The sequence below is a fragment of the Gymnoscopelus microlampas genome (genome assembly GCF_963454915.1).
Source record: "Gymnoscopelus microlampas genome assembly, chromosome: 16".
NCBI lineage: Eukaryota > Metazoa > Chordata > Actinopteri > Myctophiformes > Myctophidae > Gymnoscopelus > Gymnoscopelus microlampas.
The window spans coordinates 9,059,589-9,078,430 of record NC_139953.1 but is presented as its reverse complement, the minus strand read 5'-3'; the positions used below and the strand labels follow the sequence as shown (position 1 = coordinate 9,078,430).

General features: G+C 41.5%; 1 protein-coding gene across 1 annotated transcript in view; it reads right to left on the bottom strand.

Moving 5' to 3' along the window:
- The window catches only part of LOC311062820 (scavenger receptor cysteine-rich type 1 protein M130-like), a gene marked incomplete at its 3' end in the record, with an annotated part of 18,109 nt that extends 8,664 nt beyond the window's left edge, over nt 1–9,445 (bottom strand). The window contains exons 1-3 of the mRNA XM_084082039.1: nt 9,361–9,445; nt 3,767–3,799; nt 2,644–2,952 (exon numbers count right to left, since the gene is read on the bottom strand). Of these exons, the coding sequence (XP_083938165.1) occupies nt 2,644–2,952; nt 3,767–3,799; nt 9,361–9,403 (385 nt within the window). The 5' untranslated portion in view covers nt 9,404–9,445. The remainder of the gene's footprint in view (nt 1–2,643; nt 2,953–3,766; nt 3,800–9,360) is intronic.
- Nucleotides 9,446–18,842: the final 9,397 nt, after the last annotated feature.

Here is an 18,842-nt window from a genome sequence, read left to right as displayed (position 1 = left end):
CTTGACCTTAGGTCCTGCTTTATACATGCTTCATAAGGTGCTATGATTATTTTCATAAAGCATTATGAGTATTTAAGAGGTATTATAACTATAATTCAATGGTGACATAAGCGGATCATAACATTATGAAGTATGTTTATAATGCATTATAGACATACGATGCAGCAAGTGTTGATGATTGAGTGCTTTCAGTAAAGAGAAAAAACATGATTAATCTATGTGAGAACAACACACACAAAACTCTGCCTACACCTTCAGGAATGTAGTTTACACAATGCACCCAATGACCCTATAGCAACTTATTATCACCCTATAATGCATTATAACAGTGATTATAATACATCATGAAATCATTCAAATGTATTACAACTAGAATGATAATACTCTATCCTCAACCAAGTCATAAGCCCAGATCTGTAATGCATTATAAACATACTTATAATGCACTGTTCATTCATAACACATTATAATTCATAATTACTGGTCACTCACAGACCTTTTCTTTTGGCCGGGATCAATAGTTAAAAATGTATAATGCATTATAATCACTTTTATATGGCATTATGATATAATGTTATAATGTATAATGTACATATTGATACATAAATAACCATATGATTGTGTACATTTAATTATTTATCTTCAGGATGATCCTCTGTCATGCAGTGTAAGTAGGCAACTCAATTCTCAGTCCAGCAATTACACACTTATATAAATGTCAACATTAAACATCAAAACTCTCACATCCTCTGGAAGTTTGTTCCAACTATGTGTAACATAATAACTAAATCCTTCGTCAACAGTCCTGGATGACCTGAGAGTCCTAGGGTCAGAATGACAAACAAACCAGAGATGGGGTTTTTTCACCCCAAAACCATTGAGTGATTTAAACCACTTGGCACCTATATGGTTGACCGGAGTACCTCAGGGCTCTATACTAGTGTATTTTCAGTTTTCTGTTATTGTGGGGAACGATATTAGCCGATTGACAAGCTCACAACGCCTTACAACGCGACCTGTTGTGAGATTATCGATCTGCTATTTTCTGCTAAAGCTTCCCCCACAATATGGATGCTGGTGTTTAAGTGGTTAAAGCTGTCAGCAATATTTTGACTTCAAGTATCATTAAAACAGAATCCTACCTGAGCTCCACAACAGAATCAACAGCATCACTAATTGAGTCATATCTGTTTCTAGACGATTCAATCACTCTTGTCTGAACTGGACCGTCACTGAACAAGATGTCTTGTCGTCTATCTCTCTATTTTTGACACATCAACCTTTATGTTAATTTTTTTATCTTCATCTGATCGTGGTTTCTCTTTAACCTCACAGTTTTCTTACTGGCATGTTGACAGGAAGCTGTTAGCATTAACCCATCTTCTGATAGTGAATAATGCTCAGTTCAAGGTGGTATTTCAATCTTCTGTACAGGTACATTAAGAATAGTAATAGCCTATTTATTTATGTTGTATTGAATTGTTACAGTAATTTAGCAGAAACCAACCTGTTGAATATCATCAATCATCAACATATGCATCAGGCAGCATATGGCTATTGAAATAAATACATATGCAACTAGAAAAAGTGCTCCTCGGAGCACAGGTCTCCGCCAGGTCGGGTAGGCTATTGTGGCCTCCTGGTGGCGCTACAATAGGCCAATGTGAAAAGGGTGCCATTTATTCTTAGGTCGTTCACGGCAATCGGACACTGCATTCATGATTTGAAGCATTTTGTTCCAAAAATGTGTTTTGCTAAATTAGACCTGCTGGTGGCGCTATAACAGGCCAATGTGAAAAGGGTGGCATTTCTTCCTCGGCCTAGTGGGAATGTGCGTGTGAAATTTCACGGAAATCGCACGCTGCATTCATGGTTTGAGGCAGTTTGTTCAAAACGGACCAATCCTGAAAACTTTGGATGGCAACCTTAACCAATAAGGATGGAATATGGGAAATCGGACAGATCAGGGTTGATCACATGACTATAGAGATACTGTGTACCGATTTGCATGACGTTTGGTTAAAAACTGTAGGAATAATGTGGAAAAAATGGGTTTTGCACAAATCGGCCTCCTGGTGGCGCTATAACAGGCCCATGTGAAAGATTTGAGGCAGAGGTTCTGAATTGGCATCCAGGGAGTGTGTGTGCAAAGTTTCGCAGCGACCGGGCCAACGGTGCCGGAGATTAGCTGGTAACACACGGACACACGGACACACGGACGGACGGACACACGGACGGAGGGTAAAACATACTCTCTCGCCATGCCTTACGGCCTGGCGGAGACAATTACGACGTACAAGATGTGCCTGTAATACATCTCACACTACTAGGCACTGTGTGTGTGACCGTGTCTGTGTGTCCGTCCGTCCGTCTGTATGTTATGTCCGTCCGTCCGTATGTTATGTCCGTATGTTTGAGCACGGCAAACGCAGTGTGCAGCCACCAGGAGGCAGAGTTTAGTAAAACACATTTTTGGAATACATTTACAGGGATTTAACATTGTTTCTCTAGTTCATATATAGCCCAATTAAATAAACTCATCAAAGGCACCGCTTCCTTCACACAGGGTGTGATTTTTATATAGGATAGGATGACAACACACATACAAACATCATTATTAATTGCAATAAAATTCATATTTACCTCTACAAACAACACCAGCATCTTCACTGTGTTTACAGTTTTGGTTCCCGCTATGGCTGCACTGTGAAAGGTGTGACTCACTGCCTGTACACCTGACATCATCCAAAAAGATGTTTCCATCACCCTGTCCGAAGTGGGCTTTCCCTGGTGCTGACAGAGCTGGTCCACAGCCTAACTGTCTACACACAACATGGGCATCATCCAGATCCCAATCATCATCACACACCGTCCCCCAGCTGTTACGGTAGTAAACCTCCACTCTGCCTGAACAGGAGTTTGAACCACCGACCAGCCTCACTGAATAATCACCTGAATGAGAAGAAAAACATGAAAACATGACAATGATCAGCCTGAAAGAAAGCTTACCTGCATGCAGGAGTGTCCTCATAATAAAGATGACACATGACACTTAGACTGTACACCATGTATGCTGAATGATGCAAAGTCACCTTCAGCCGACTCAGCGCCGTCAGATGCAGAATGGTAAAACATACACAGTGCTGTGACAGTGGATGAGTCCACTGACTGACACCACTGATAGTGAATAATGCTCAGTTCAAGGGTTACATGTCGCCTTTCCGACATGTCGCCTTTCCGACGTTAACGAACCCTATACCTAACCTTAACCCTAACCCTAACCGCACGCGGAAGCCACTAGTCGGAGTGGCGAGATGTCGGAATGGAAGGCGGTTACCCAGTTCAAGGTGGTATTTCAATCTTCTGTACAGGTACTTTAAAAATAGTAGTAGCCTACTTATTTATGTTGTATTGAATTGTTACAGTAATTTAGCAGAAACCAACCTGTTGAATATCATTAAACATCTGCATTAGTCTCACACTACTAGGCACTACAGGCTGTGTGTGCGTGCGTGCGTGCGTGCGGGATGGAGAGTGTATTTGTGGGATGAATCACAGACTAAAAACATTCTGCTCAATAGATTGAAAAATTTGTTTTTTTAACGGTATCATAATACACACAGACATAAAGACATTCTCGGTCTCTCGTCTATGTACAGAGACAAGAGAGTAAGCAATAACAAAAAGTAATATTACTTGAATTAGAATAAAACATTAATCTAGAATCTATGATACAGTAAGTAGTTCATCTTTCATCTTTGTTTACCTCTTGTGATTTGTGTTTGTTTAGCCTGGAGATCTGAGGAGAAAAAAAACACAACATAAATGGGCTTCACTGTAACATGTACATGGAAAGATTACGTGAAGAGGGAATGACATAGCTTGGTTCCAGACGAATCTGCCTTTGCAAAATAAAATTGCCTGCTACGCAGTGATATTAGTCTGGCCATGCCAGGCTAGGAATGACTGATAGTCTTTTCACCACAATGGTTGCACAGCCTCTATTCCAGTACAGAGCAGAGTTCCACCTGTGGATCCTGCTGACTGTGAACGTCCGTCTCACCCACAGCCATGCACACCAAAATAATAGTTAGCTGTTGCTATCATATGACTATGACGTATATGACTCACACACATAAAATCATCAGCTCATCCAATACCAAGTACGAGCGTGAATGTACATAACTGAGTCTGCATGCATGGAAGGTTTGTGGGTCGCAGCACAGTTTACGGTACACTAATTTGACATAATAAGCCGTTATTACAAATAATGTGTTTCTTATTAGCAATAATGTTTTTATTTTGTTTTTTATTAGAAAGAAACAAACGTTGTTATACCCTTATTTTCCACTATTATCCCTTAATTATGTTCTAATTAGAAATTGAATGAAACGTAACAAAAGGCGTTATTAGAAATGGTGTTCTCTGCTATTAGATAGAAAAAACAAACAAACACAGTTATACGCTAATTATGGAACATAATTCCTAGAGGCTAACAAAGCCTAATAAGACCTAACAAAGCCGTTATTTCCACTTACTTGACCGTCACATTACAACCCCGCAACTACTAACTACACGATGTGATGTTAGGCTAGTCTACTGTAAGGGTTTTGTTAGAACAAATGTGTTCTTTATTAGGCCTTTATTTAATGTTATTGTCTCCGCCAGGCCAAAAGGCATGGCGAGAGAGTATGTTTTACCCTCCGTCCGTGTGTGTGTCCGTGTGTCCGTGTGTCCGTGTGTCTGTGTGTTACCACCAAATCTCCGGCACCGTTGGCCCGGTCGCTGCGAAACTGTAAACACACACTCCCTGGATGCCAATTCAGAACCTCTGCCTCAAATTTTTCACATGGGCCTGTTATAGCGCCACCAGGAGGCCGATTTGTGCAAAACCCATTTTTTCACATTACTCCTACAGTTTTTAACCAAACGTCATGCAAATCCGTACGCAGTATCTCTATAGTCATGTGATCAACCCTGATCTGTCCGATTTCCCATATTCCATCCTCATTGGTTAAGGTTGCCATCCAAAGTTTGCAGGATTGGTCCGTTTTGAACAAACTGCCTCAAACCATGAACGCAGCTTGCGATTTCCGTGAAATTTCACACGCACATTCCCACTAGGCCGAGGAAGAAATGCCACCCTTTTCACATTGGCCTGTTATAGCGCCACCAGCAGGTCTAATTTAGCAAAACACATTTTTGGAACAAAATGCCTCAAATCATGAATGCTGTGTCTGATTGCCGTGAAAGACCTAAGAATAAATGGCACCATTTTCACATTGGCCTATTATAGCGCCACCAGGAGGCCAGAATAACGTACCTGACCTGGCGGAGACCTGTGCTCCGAGGAGCACTTTTTCTAGTTTCCACTTACTTCAAGTTACTTTACATCTAATTTCAACAGAACTGTACTTTGTATATCAGCCATTCTGGGCTAACTTCATGACCCATTATACTTCTGCCTACCTTTTTGCTTAATAAAAAATATTTTGTTGATATTAGGAACAAATTACCTCTCATTACCACAGAACTGTACCGTAAATTGTACACCAGCTATTCCGTGCTAACGTCATGACACATTATACTTCTGCCTACCTTTTTGCTTAATAAAAATTAATATGTTGTTATTAGGAACACATTACCTCTCATTACTACATAACTGTACCGTAAATTGTACACCAGCCAGTCCATGCTAACGTCATGAAAGGAGAATGCTGTTATATATCAGGTGAAGACAAAATATCCTAAACACATCCTAGTGGCTGGTTGCTGTATAGATCATAACATCAACTCGGAAAGCTTAATAAATTGAAACAATTGCTGCAGCTTATTATTTTATTTTCACTCACTGCAAAATAAGCCATTTTGACAATGAAATCCAGTATTATGGACTTTTTTTTTTTTACTTTGCCACTCCAAGCACTTTAGGAAAAAAAAAATAAGGACACTAAAACAAACCTTGACAATTAACAATAAAACATTTCTCTCACAAACGTTGAATAAAATATATAAAACAAGTATCCGAAAGTCTTTATATTCCAAAACGATCCCGGTGTTGCTTCTCACACTGGACATTAGCTCAGCTAGCATGTAGCTAACACCAGTGTAACTCCAGACGCCTGCTTACTACAGTAACGTTAAAACCAGGACTCGTCTTGACTCCAAACAGGATAAATATTAAACACTATCAATACAGATGAGTAAACTCATTCATCACTTATGCACTAAGTGGTACGATTGTCACGTAATGCTCCCGTTGATACACATACGAGTCCTTCAGACACACCAAAACCACTTCCTCTAAAATTGGCTAAGCGCACACTCACATCCCAGCATCCCCCAACCAATCATATGCTTGGAAAAGTGATGGACCGTCATAAAGACCAATCAGTCAACAAGTTACTGTAGATAGCCCCTACGGAACCTCTCCCTCCGCTCTATAGCTCCGAGATGAGGTTCCTCGTTTCTCTGTGCCGTTTCAGCAGGACATTGTCGCACATTTTCCACTTTACATGTTTCTTACCCCTGCACATCGTATCCAAAAAGTAAAGGTTTTCTGCCATGCTCTCAGATGTTTTAAGTTCTAGCGCACAATAAAAGCTATCCAACGAGTTGAAAAAAGTATTTAATTCGCCTCTGTCCTCATCCGGTTACATGTTTTTAAGACATTGCGCAAGAGTTGCGCCCATAGACATAATATTGCTGATTCCCCTACTGGTCAAATGTTGAATTGCATCTTCTAATGCAAAATATTATGGAACAGAGGCGAATTAAATCATGGGTCATGAAGTTAGCCCAGAATGGCTGATGTACAATTTACGGTACAATTCTGTTGTAATTAGATGTAAAGTAACTTGAAGTAAGTGGAAATAACATTAAATAAAGGCCTAATAAAGAACACATTTGTTCTAACGAAACCCTAGTAGACTAATAGTAGCCTTACATCACATCGTGTAGTTAGTAGTTGCGGGGTTGTAATGTGACGGTCAAGTAAGTGGAAATAACATCTTATTAGGCTTTGTTAGGTCTTATTAGGCTTTGCCTCTAGGAATTATGTTCCATAATTAGCGTATAACTGTGTTTGTTTGTTTGTTTCTGTCTAATAGCAGAGAACACCATTTCTAATAACGCCTTTTGTTACGTTTCATTCAATTTCTAATTAGAACATAATTAAGGGATAATAGTGGAAAATAAGGGTATAACAACGTTTGTTTCTTTCTAATAAAACAACATTATTGCTAATAAGAAACATATTATTTGTAATAACGGCTTATTATGTCAAATTAGTGTACCGTAAATTGTGCTGCTGGGCGTTGCTATTTTCAACGAAGTTGTACAACTGCTGTATACAACATAAATAAACTCGGACACCTCTGGCATTTCCCCTGCATGGGACCCAAAATGACCCTGTAAAAGTGACCAATTGGCCAAAGCTCCAAAAAGTCGAGAGAGATGCAAAGTTTGTGGGTTTTATTTTTACCCAACCAAATCGTCCACCAACAGTTATAGCAGCAAAATAAGGGAAGGCCTTAAATAACAAAAAACAAAAGTAAGACTTTAAAAAAATATAGAAAATGAACATACTTGGCAACAAACTAAACTAAAGAAAACAACCTAGGAACTTAAGAAACTTAAAGAGGCGACACCCTTAAACAAGGGCCCTGGTAACTCTTCCCTAAGTGCTTATACAGCTTGTTGCTCCAAGTCTAACTGAACTCTCCATACCTGTAGCATGCCTTCGTTTTAAACAGGTGGGATAAACCAAGCACCATGAAAGTAATTTGTATCCATTATCTCAAACCAGGCAAACCAAGGCCCATGAGTTAATCTACAATTACATAAATGCTTCTTAAACATATTGTCAATGAATACCCTTCAATACATATTTCAGGCACCAAACACATACCAGCAAAATGCTAAATAACATTAACAAACACCCCTCCTCCTCTACAGTACTTGGCACGTTCCACCCCTTCTTAAACCAAATGGACTGGCCATGCTCTGTTTTGGCAGTTACAAGTCAGGGAGTATGTTCCAAATCCTCTGCACGTAGTGCACGTATACTGCAAACAGCCAATCTGGTTAGAATGTATTTTCACTATTAAAATGATTCATAAATAATACCTTTTTCATTTCAGAAAATGTAAAAAATATATATATTTATATATATATATATATATATAGAGAGAGAGAGAGAGAGAGAGAGAGAGAGAGAGAGAGAGAGAGAGAGAGAGAGAGAGAGAGAGAGAGAGAGAGAGAGAGAGAGAGAGAGAGAGAGAGAGAGAGAGAGAGAGAGAGTAAACATAAAAAAAAATGATATTTAATCTTGACAAATAAAATGGGGTCTGCAACTAGTCTGCTGGAAACAGTGTTCTAATCTAAACCATTCAAAGCTTTAAAAACTACCTGCAAATCTGTACAGGAGTAATGTGATCGGTTTTGGGTGAAGTTATTGCTGCTGAATTCTGAATGAGCAGATGTTTTTTTTATGTATGAAGTGCATTACAGTAATCTAATTGTGAGATTACAAAAGCATGAGTCAGTTATAGTATAATATATGTATAATGTACTATAAAGAAAACATCACGTGGATGCACCTGGGACGTATCATCAGTGTTGTAGCCTGGGGTCGACGGGTGTTTCGGGTCTCGCAATATAGACCCCCGCCCAGGTGACCGGGGTTGACCAAGCCCCGACTTACGCCCCAGTAGCTACACATGGTCAGTCCTCTTAGGGAAAGAAGGCCACTTATTGTACATATTGATACATAAATAACCATATGATTGTGTACATTTATTTATTTATCTTCAGGATGATCCTCTGTCATGCCGTGTAAGTACAGTAGGCTACTCAATTCTCCATCCAGCAATTATACACACTTATATAAATGTCAACATTAAACATAAAAAATCTCACATCCTCTGGAAGTTTGTTCGAACTATGTGTAACATAATAACTAAATCCTGCCTGAACATGTTTTGTTTTAGTTAGTAGACCAGTCCTGGATGACCTGAGAGTCCTGGGGTCAGAATGACAGAAACAAACCAAAGATGGGCGTTTTTCACCCCAAAACCATTGAGTGATTTAAACCACTTAAACCCTATATGGTTGACCGGAGTCCCTCAGGGCTCTATACTAGTGTATTTTCAGTTTTCTGTTATTGTGGGGAAAGATTTAGCTGAAAATAGCCAATCGACAGGCTCACAACGCCTCACAACGCAACATGCTGTGAGATTGTCGATCTGATATTTTCTGCTAAAGCTTTCCCCACAATACGGATGCTGGTGTTTAAGTGGTTAAAGATGATCAGCAATATTTTAAAATCAAGTGACTTCAAGTATCATTAAAAAGTCCTACCTGAGCTCCACAGCAGAATCAACAGCGTCACTAATAGAGTCATATCTGTTTCTTGACGATTCAATCACTCTTGTCTGAGCTGGACCGTCACTGAACAAGACGTCTTGTTGTCTATCTCTCTATTTTTGACACATCAACTTTTATGTTCATTTTTTTCTCTTCATTGGGTCGTGGTTTCTCTTTAACCTCACAGTTTTCTTACTGGCATGTTGACAGGAAGCTGTTGGCATGAACCCATCTTCTAGTGAATTTGACTACTCACAGTAAACCCTACTTTAAATGATGTGCATTTCAATGTATCTTGTTATAATGTAAATTTTACTCACACACAAAATACATGAACAAGCAGGCCTAACGTTGAATGAAAAGATTCTGTGATTCCCTGCTGGTACTGGTTGATGCTGGTTGTGTAGCACTGGGTTCTGTGCTGCTAATGGCTGACCCTTTACAATTGCTGCTGTGACGTGATTTATTATAGTCTCCGCCAGGCCGAAAGGCATGGCAAGAGAGTATGTTTTACCCTCTGTCCGTGTGTCCGTGTGTCCGTGTGTGTGTGTGTGTGTGTGTGTGTGTGTGTGTGTGTGTGTGTGTGTGTCTGTGTGTGTGTCTGTCTGTGAACAGCTAATCTCCGGCACCGTTGGCCCGGTCGCTGCGAAACTGTGCATACACACTCCCTGGATGCCAATTCAGAACCTCTGGCTTACATTTTTCACATGGGCCTGTTATAGCGCCACCTGGAGGCCGATTTGTGCAAAACCCATTTTTTTATATTACTCCTACAGATTTAATCCAAACGTCATGCAAGTCGGTACACATAGTATCTCTATAGTCATGTGATCAACACGGATCTGTCCGATTTCCCATATTCCATCCTCATTGGCTAAGGTTGGCTTCCAAAATTTGCAGGATTGGTCCATTTTGAACAAAATGCCTCACTGAACGCAGCTTGTGATTCCCGTGAAATTTCACAAACACATTCCCACTAGGCCAAGGAAGAAATGCCACCCTTTTTCACAATAGCCTGTTATAGCGCCACCAGCAGGTCTAATTTAGCAAAACACATTTTTGGAACAAAATGCCTCAAATCATGAATGCAGTGTCCGATTGCCGTGAACGACCTAAGAATAAATGGCACCCTTTTCACATTGGCCTATTATAGCGCCACCAGGAGGCTACAATAACGTACCTGACCTGGCGGAGACCTGTGCTCCGGAGCACTTTTTCTAGTTTTAAATGTTTTCCTATTCAGACTCAATACTGACAGTGAACCTAGTTGGAGAATAGCAATGTTCTGTTCAAGTTATCCAGTTGTTTTTCTTTCTTTTTTTGTGGGGGGGAGTAGTATTCAGAAAAATGTCATGTGATATTGATAAATCTCTAAAATGATTCAGAGTGAGACATTACTACCCATTAGAAATGTATGATCACGCTGCTGGACCACAACTCACGTATTCATTGTGATATATTAATAGGCATGCCTTTAAGAAAATACAACTCAACGATGATTATAGCGAATACAATGTCATTATATTAGGTAATAAGGGGTTTAATATACTGTTTTTGGCAGAAGAGTAGGAGAGACACTGGTAATCGAGTGTTGGTGGACAGCTGATAAAAAGCGGTCCACGTTATAAGCGCAATTCCAAACAAATTTCGGCCAGACAAGGTGCTCTGACCAACGCATTATAAAACTGCCTGCTGGTATGCAGTCACCTTTTGGTAATTTCTCATTTAATGTAAAAAATGCTGTACCTAAAAGCTACCTTGCTTTGTTATATGCTGAAGCAACATAATTGCTTCAGCATTGCTTCTTTAATTCCCTTTTGCTAAATTACAGGAAAATACCATAATGAGTCAAAGCATATGGCTATAAATGAATACAACTTCTGTCTTCTGACCAGAAAAACCCCCCAATATTTCTCATATTTCTAAGTTCAAAGATCTTTAAGATAGCCGTAAATATAAATGCATCATTAGCACTTCATCAGGATGTGGTTTCATTGTAGGCTCGCACGCACACACACACACACACACACACACACACACACACACACACACACACACACACACACACACACACACTTATGTTCAGTTGAATGTGAATACATTAATTTACTTTGCAAATTCGTAGTTTTTTTTAACGTACATTACATTGCATTTGTTGAAACCTGCACAAACGTTGGATAAACATGCTTTCAAAGGCAGCCGCATAGTCCCTGCATGAAGGCCTTCAACGCCAACTGACTCCTCCTACATGACAAGAGAATACAGGATAAAGGAGCTGCATCAGCAAATGCAGGTCAGCTAAGCTCTCATTTCCTTCCTCATCCTCGCAGACAGTTCTTCCCTGGCCGTAGCCCCGTTTGGAACTTCACTCTCCACGATAACTGACAAATCCGTATGAGAACTCAACAAATAGCTATATGAATCAATTAGTCTTTTGTTGTATTATTAAATAGATCAGAACTGGGCCTCAATCCTTGATCTTGAGTCACCCCACTGCTCCAAAGCGGCCGTGAGAGTGGTGCAGCTCATCCGTTCCTCTGGCCTGTGGTCCGCATGTGTAGTGCTCGCCCATCCACGCCAGTGCAATATTAACAGCCATCTTGCTGTCTGACCAGCCATAAGTAGAGCCGCTATGTTTGCATTTTCTGATACTGTCACCCAGTGCCGAGCTTTCTTCCAGCACTTTATCAGTCTCCTCTCTTCAAAAGTGTCTTCAATGGTGTACCTGTACCTGCCAGTGAGCACCCCCACAACAGCATCCCTTTGGCGCCCTCCCGTCCCTTCCTCCGGATAAGCTGGAGGGTTTACTGTAGTCTCTTCCAGCTCAGTGGTATGATACAATTGATACAATTTGTTGTACATATATTGTTTTGTGGAAGTCACATATAAAATGTTGACTAAAAGGTACTGTTTGTACAGAGCTAGATTTCTACCTACTTTAATGTAAAGAGACACTAGTACTAAATGTTCCACCTAACTGCGGCACTTTCACACCTCCCCTTGCGCGTATGCGATGTTGTGCACTAACTTGACAAACTGATATCTGTAAATAGGCTTTGTGGTTAGGCAGCTGCAGCTGCAAGCAGTCATATGAAACATGCCTGGAGCATCAAATGGGTTAACTGTCTCAATTAAAGCAAAACACACTGGGTAACTTCACTATAAAATGACAAATCCGGACAAAGACATTGGAGCACAAAGATTTTCTTTTAGGTAATTTAATCAATATACAAACCATGCGAGTTTGGACTGTGATGAAGACGCCAGTTTCAAAATGTTAGTCTTGATCTGCTGCGTTGCGTATTAATTAAAGAATCTAAAGATTCAGTGTGCTCCAGTGTTGTCCACTCCTTCTACAGTGAAGATTCAATTATGTAAGATTCAAGTGTTTATTTGTGCCTCAAACAAAGTACTTAACATCACAATGCTGGTGTGGCATGTGGTGTGAAGTTTTGGAGTATTTTTATTTGTCCATTACTGCTCAATTTGGGAACCCATTCGGTAAAAAAAAAAGGAAAACAGATATGTTTTACTGTTAAGCACCAGGATTCTGAAAAAGCTGTCTAAAGCATTGTTTCCCAAACCGTGGGTCGGGACCCATTTGTGGGTCTGGGACCAATTGTTAAGGGTCGCGAGTAAATCCGCCCCTTAAAAAGCTAATAAAACATTTAAACATTTATTTTAAAGATTCAACAAAAAAAACTTTCATCAGTTAAATTCAAGTGGCTTTATTCCTCACATTCTCAAGTATGTTCAGTGAAATAATCTAATATGTACACTGCAAAAAAAACAAGGTTTCCGGGCTATGAAAACCGATGAATATGAGATGTAAATTCAGAGAATTTACAAGAATTTACAAGAGTTTTCCACTCGGAAAACTCAAAGTTTTGTGAGTCGGTAAACTCCTGTATGGTACCAAATTAAGTATGCGTGACCCCCTGCTGGGGTTGCTGCCAGAAAATCACACCTTCAGCCCTAACCTGGATTTCCACAATTTGGGAGGGGGGAGATCCCCCCTCCCTCCTCCCTATCTCGAGCAATGCTACTGAGCATGTGCAATAAGCCACCTATGATTGGCTGTGACGTAGGTGGGCATCCCTCCCTTATTTTGGGGGTCACATTGTGTGTGGGGGGGGGGCTCACAAGGTGACCCCCCTCCTAGGGACCTGGGGGGTGGTGCCCCCCCCCTAGGGATCTGGGGGGTGGTCCCCCCCCCCTTATTCCCTTATTCCCTTATTTTATATATATATATATATATATTTTTTTTATTTTTTTTTATGTATATATATATATTTATTTATGTATATTTGTATGTATTTATTTAGTTATATACACAGTGTGTGTGTGTGTGTGTGTGTGTGTGTGTGTGTGTGTGTGTGTGTGTGTGTGTGTGTGTGTGTGTGTGTGTGTGTGTGTGTGTGTAATACACACACACACACACACACACACACACACACACACACACACACACACACACACACACACACACACACACACACACACACACACACACACACACACACACACACACAAGATTCTGAAAACAAATAGGCAACAATCTCAGTCAGGTAAATTGTGTTTATTGATTAAAAAAAAACAGTATACAGTATACTTTGGCTATTCAAAAATATCTTCTAAAACAGTAAAAAAAAATCCCCATCTCCCCATCCCCAAATGTTTTTTCCAGGGACCCCCAGAAGTTGTAAAAAACTCCCACAAAGGGGACAATAATAACAAAAATAAATTGTAGTTCTGTCTCTCATGCAGTGTCTTGCTGAACGAACGGCCTCTGCTTCTCTTTGGAGTCCCTCCACCAAGTAGTCAACTAGACTACCACTTCTGACAAAGCAGTAATAGTATTAAGTTATTTGTGGTGAATAATATTCAACGCTAGCACATACCAACTTTATCTCTAGTTGGCTTTTATCCAAGGTAGAAAACAAATAATTAGTTTGTCACAGTGGCTGCTAGTCTCAGAATTCAGAAGCCACACTCAGTAAACAGTAAACACTGAGTGTGGCATGAACAAAAAGGAAATGGTTGGTTGTATGGTGAAAAATACTGGTAGTATATAAACTTACTATTACAAGCCACAGCTAAAAGTTGCCAGCGTCTGGCTGGTGGCTTGCGTTAAAGTCACACCCTGCTTACTAGGCACTGACAGTTTTTGAATAGAGCTGACAAGCCCTGTGTGAGAGCCGTAAAGAATGAGCTCCACCCAACAGCACCTCAACACCAGTTCTCACAACATATTACCCTACTGTATTACTTCCTTAGTAGTTTGCTTAGAGAAGTATTTATAGGCTGCAGGTTAATGTGTAAATAATATTACTTACTGCCATCATGTACACTGTGTGGTGTGATCCATTTATTTTTGGTGAGCATTTTAAGTATAATGAGTGAATATTAATGAATAATATAGCTGCAAGCAGCAATGAGCGGTTTCGAGAATAATGGCAGACTGGCAGACTGTGACAGAGTGGCAGACTGGCAGACTGGCAGACTTTGACAGAGTGGCAGACTGGCAGACTGGCAGACTGTGACAGAGTGGCAGAGTGGCAGACTGGCAGACTGTGACAGACTGTGGCAGACTGGCAGACTGGCAGACAGACAGACAGACAGACAGACAGACAGACAGTGACAGAGTGGCAGACTGGCAGACTGGCAGACTGTGACAGACTGGCAGACTGGCAGACTGTGACAGAGTGGCAGACAGACAAACAGACAGACTGTGACAGAGTGGCAGAGTGGCAGACTGGCAGACAGACAGACAGTGACAGAGTGGCAGACTGGCAGACTGGCAGACAGACAGACTGTGGCAGACTGGCAGACTGGCAGACAGACAGACAGTGGCAGACTGGCAGACAGACAGACAGACTGTGACAGAGTGGCAGACTGGCAGACAGACAGACAGTGACAGAGTGGCAGACTGGCAGACAGACAGACAGTGACAGAGTGGCAGACTGGCAGACAGACAGACAGTGACAGAGTGGGAGAAAGAGAGAGAGAGAAAGAGAGAGAGAGAGAGAGAGAGAGAGAGAGAGAGAGAGAGAGAGAGGCAGTGAGAAAGAGAGGCAGTAAGAGAGAGAGCGAGAGAGAAGAAGTGAACATGCATTAATTAACAAAGTCATGATTTTTGTTCAGTAAATTATATTTGGACCGGTTAAATTGGGGTTTGAACCAGGGACCTATAGACAACAACAACAACTAACAATTGCATGTTTATTCATTGATACAGTCATGTTGTGTGCAATGCAATTGAGTTGAGGTCTGCATGAGGTGTGATTTGAACCGGCGACCCTCTGGTATCAAGGCAGATGATTAAGCCATTGGGCCAACAGACCCGAACTGATGAAAAGGGAGTTCACACACATGACACACTTTCACGCAAATTGCTCAGAAATACTGGATTTAAATGTTTTTCAAACTGCTCAAAATTGCAGACAATCTAAGGGCGGAGTTTACTGGTTAACAATTGCACATGCATTCATTGATACAGTCATGTTGTGTGCAATGCAATTATAATGAATTCTACATGACGTGGGATTCGCACCAGGAACCCTGTGTTTTCAAGGCAGATGATTAAGCCATTGGGCACTTTCAAAAACTTCAAAAAATTGCTATAGCGCCCCCCTTTGACCTATTGGAGTAAGATTGGTTTCAGTGATACTTGGAAGGACCCTCTACAATATTGCAAAGTGTCAAACAAATGTGAGTCTGCATGTATGTGTTAGGGGCAGATGAATAATTTAAAAAAAGCTGCAATTTTCATTGGCTTATAAAAGCTTAACGTTTTCACTTATGGAAAATCCGCTTGGTTACGTCTGTCGGCATTGGTCCAAAGTTCATGTGTATACAGTTTCGTACAGATTGCTCATAAATCCCAGGAGGAGTAGGCTTTTTACTGCTTTTTACTGCTTTTCATAGAATTCGAAATGGTGGGAGATCTAAAGGTCAGAGGTCAAAAGTCAAACAGTGAAAGTTGTTAGGCATGAGGAGACGCATGTGTGTATCGAAGTTTCATGGCTGTAGGTCGAACAGGGCATGAGCTGTACCTGTTCAAAGTTGGCATTTTCAATTGAGTGCTACAGCGCCACCCTTTGGCCAATGGTTGTGAGTTTCGGGTTTTCGCCGTTTGGCATAGCCCTCTACCATATTGCCGAATTTCATAAGAAGTGACGAGGCGGTTAGGCCAGAACTGGCAAAAACGGCGGAAGAATAATAATAATAGTGAAAGTGTAGAGATGTAATAGCTTTCGAAGCCTGATGGCTCTCGAAACCTAATGAAAGTGTAGAGATGTAATAGGGTTCGAAGCCTGATAGGCTCTCGAAACCTAATAATAGTGAAAGTGTAGAGATGTAATAGCTTTCGAAGCCTGATGGCTCTCGAAACCTAATTAAGTCTACCTGAGGTGGGATTCGAACCGGCTACCCTATGGTTTCAAGGCAGATGATTAAGCGATCAAGCTATTGAACCAACACACCTGAACCTGTGAAAAAGGGCCTCAAACATGTATTTGACACAGTTTCATGCAAATTGCTCAGAAATCCTGGATTTAAATGTTTTTCAAACTGCTCAAAATTGCAGACAATCTAAGGGCAGAGCTTACTGGTCAAAGTGATACATGTGTTCCTCATGAGTCAAGGCACATGTGTAAGCAGGTTTAACGGCTGTCGGCCAAACGAGGCATGACTTTTGCCTGTTTAAAGTTTGCATTTTCAAAAAATTGCTATAGCGCCCCCCTTTGACCAATTGGAGTAAGATTGGTTTCAGTGATACTTGGAAGGACCCTCTACAATATTGCAAAGTGTCAAACAAATGTGAGTCTGCATGTATGTGTTAGGGGCAGATGAATAATTTAAAAAAAGCTGCAATTTTCATTGGCTTATAAAAGCTTAACGTTTTCACTTATGGAAAATCCGCTAAGTTACGTTTGTCGGCATTGGTCCAAAGTTCATGTGTATACAGTTTCGTACAGATTGCTCATAAATCCCAGGAGAAGTGATTTTTTTACTGCTTTTTACTGCTTTTCATAGAATTCGAAATGGTGGGAGATCTAAAGGTCAGAGGTCAAAAGTCAAACAGCGAAAGTTGTTAGGCATGAGGAGACGCATGTGTGTATCGAAGTTTCATGGCTGTAGGTCGAACAGGGCATGAGCTGTACCTGTTCAAAGTTGGCATGTTCAATTGAGTGCTACAGCGCCACCCTTTGGCCAATGGTTGTGAGTTTCGGGTTTTCGCCGTTTGGCATAGCCCTCTACCATATTGCCGAATTTCATAAGAAGTGACCAGGCGGTTAGGCCAGAACTGGCAAAACCGGCGGAAGAATAATAATAAATATAGCTGCAAGCAGCAATGAGCGGTTTCGAGAATAATGGCAGACTGGCAGACTGTGACAGAGTGGCAGACTGGCAGACTGGCAGACTTTGACAGAGTGGCAGACTGGCAGACTGTGACAGAGTGGCAGACTGGCAGACTGGCAGACTGTGACAGACTGTGGCAGACTGGCAGACTGGCAGACAGACAGACTGTGGCAGACTGGCAGACTGGCAGACAGACAGACAGTGACAGAGTGGCAGACTGGCAGACTGTGACAGACTGGCAGACTGGCAGACTGTGACAGAGTGGCAGACAGACAAACAGACAGACTGTGACAGAGTGGCAGAGTGGCAGACTGGCAGACAGACAGACAGACAGTGACAGAGTGGCAGACTGGCAGACAGACAGACTGTGGCAGACTGGCAGACTGGCAGACAGACAGACAGTGACAGAGTGGCAGACTGGCAGACAGACAGACAGTGACAGAGTGGCAGACTGGCAGACAGACAGACAGACAGACAGTGACAGAGTGGCAGACTGGCAGACAGACAGACTGTGACAGAGTGACAGAGTGGCAGACTGGCAGACTGGCAGACAGACAGACAGACAGACAGTGACAGAGTGGCAGACTGGCAGACAGACAGACAGTGACAGAGTGGCAGACTGGCAGACAGACAGACAGTGACAGAGAGAGAGAGAGAGAGAGAGAGAGAGAGAGAGAGAGAGAGAGAGAGAGAGAGAGAGAGAGAGAGAGAGAGAGAAAAGAGAGAGAGAGGGAGAGAGAGAGAGAGGCAGTGAGAAAGAGAGGCAGTAAGAGAGAGAGCGAGAGAGAAGAAGTGAACATGCATTAATTAACAAAGTCATGATTTTTGTTCAGTAAATTATATTTGGACCGGTTAAATTGAGGTTTGAACCAGGGACCTATAGACTTGTGGGTAGACAGTGTAAAGGATAAGGATAATTCCAGGTCCGTTCATGAAAGTCCTTGCGGTCTTGTTTCCAATGAGGGCCTGTGAGCAATTAGGGGTTAAGAGTCTAGCTCAGGGACAAATTTCATTTCATCGACGCATTTGCTGGCCTGGCCTGGAATCGTACCTGGGGCAACCAGGGCCTCTGGCTCCTTAGGTGGGCTCACTAACCACTCAGCTATGGCCAC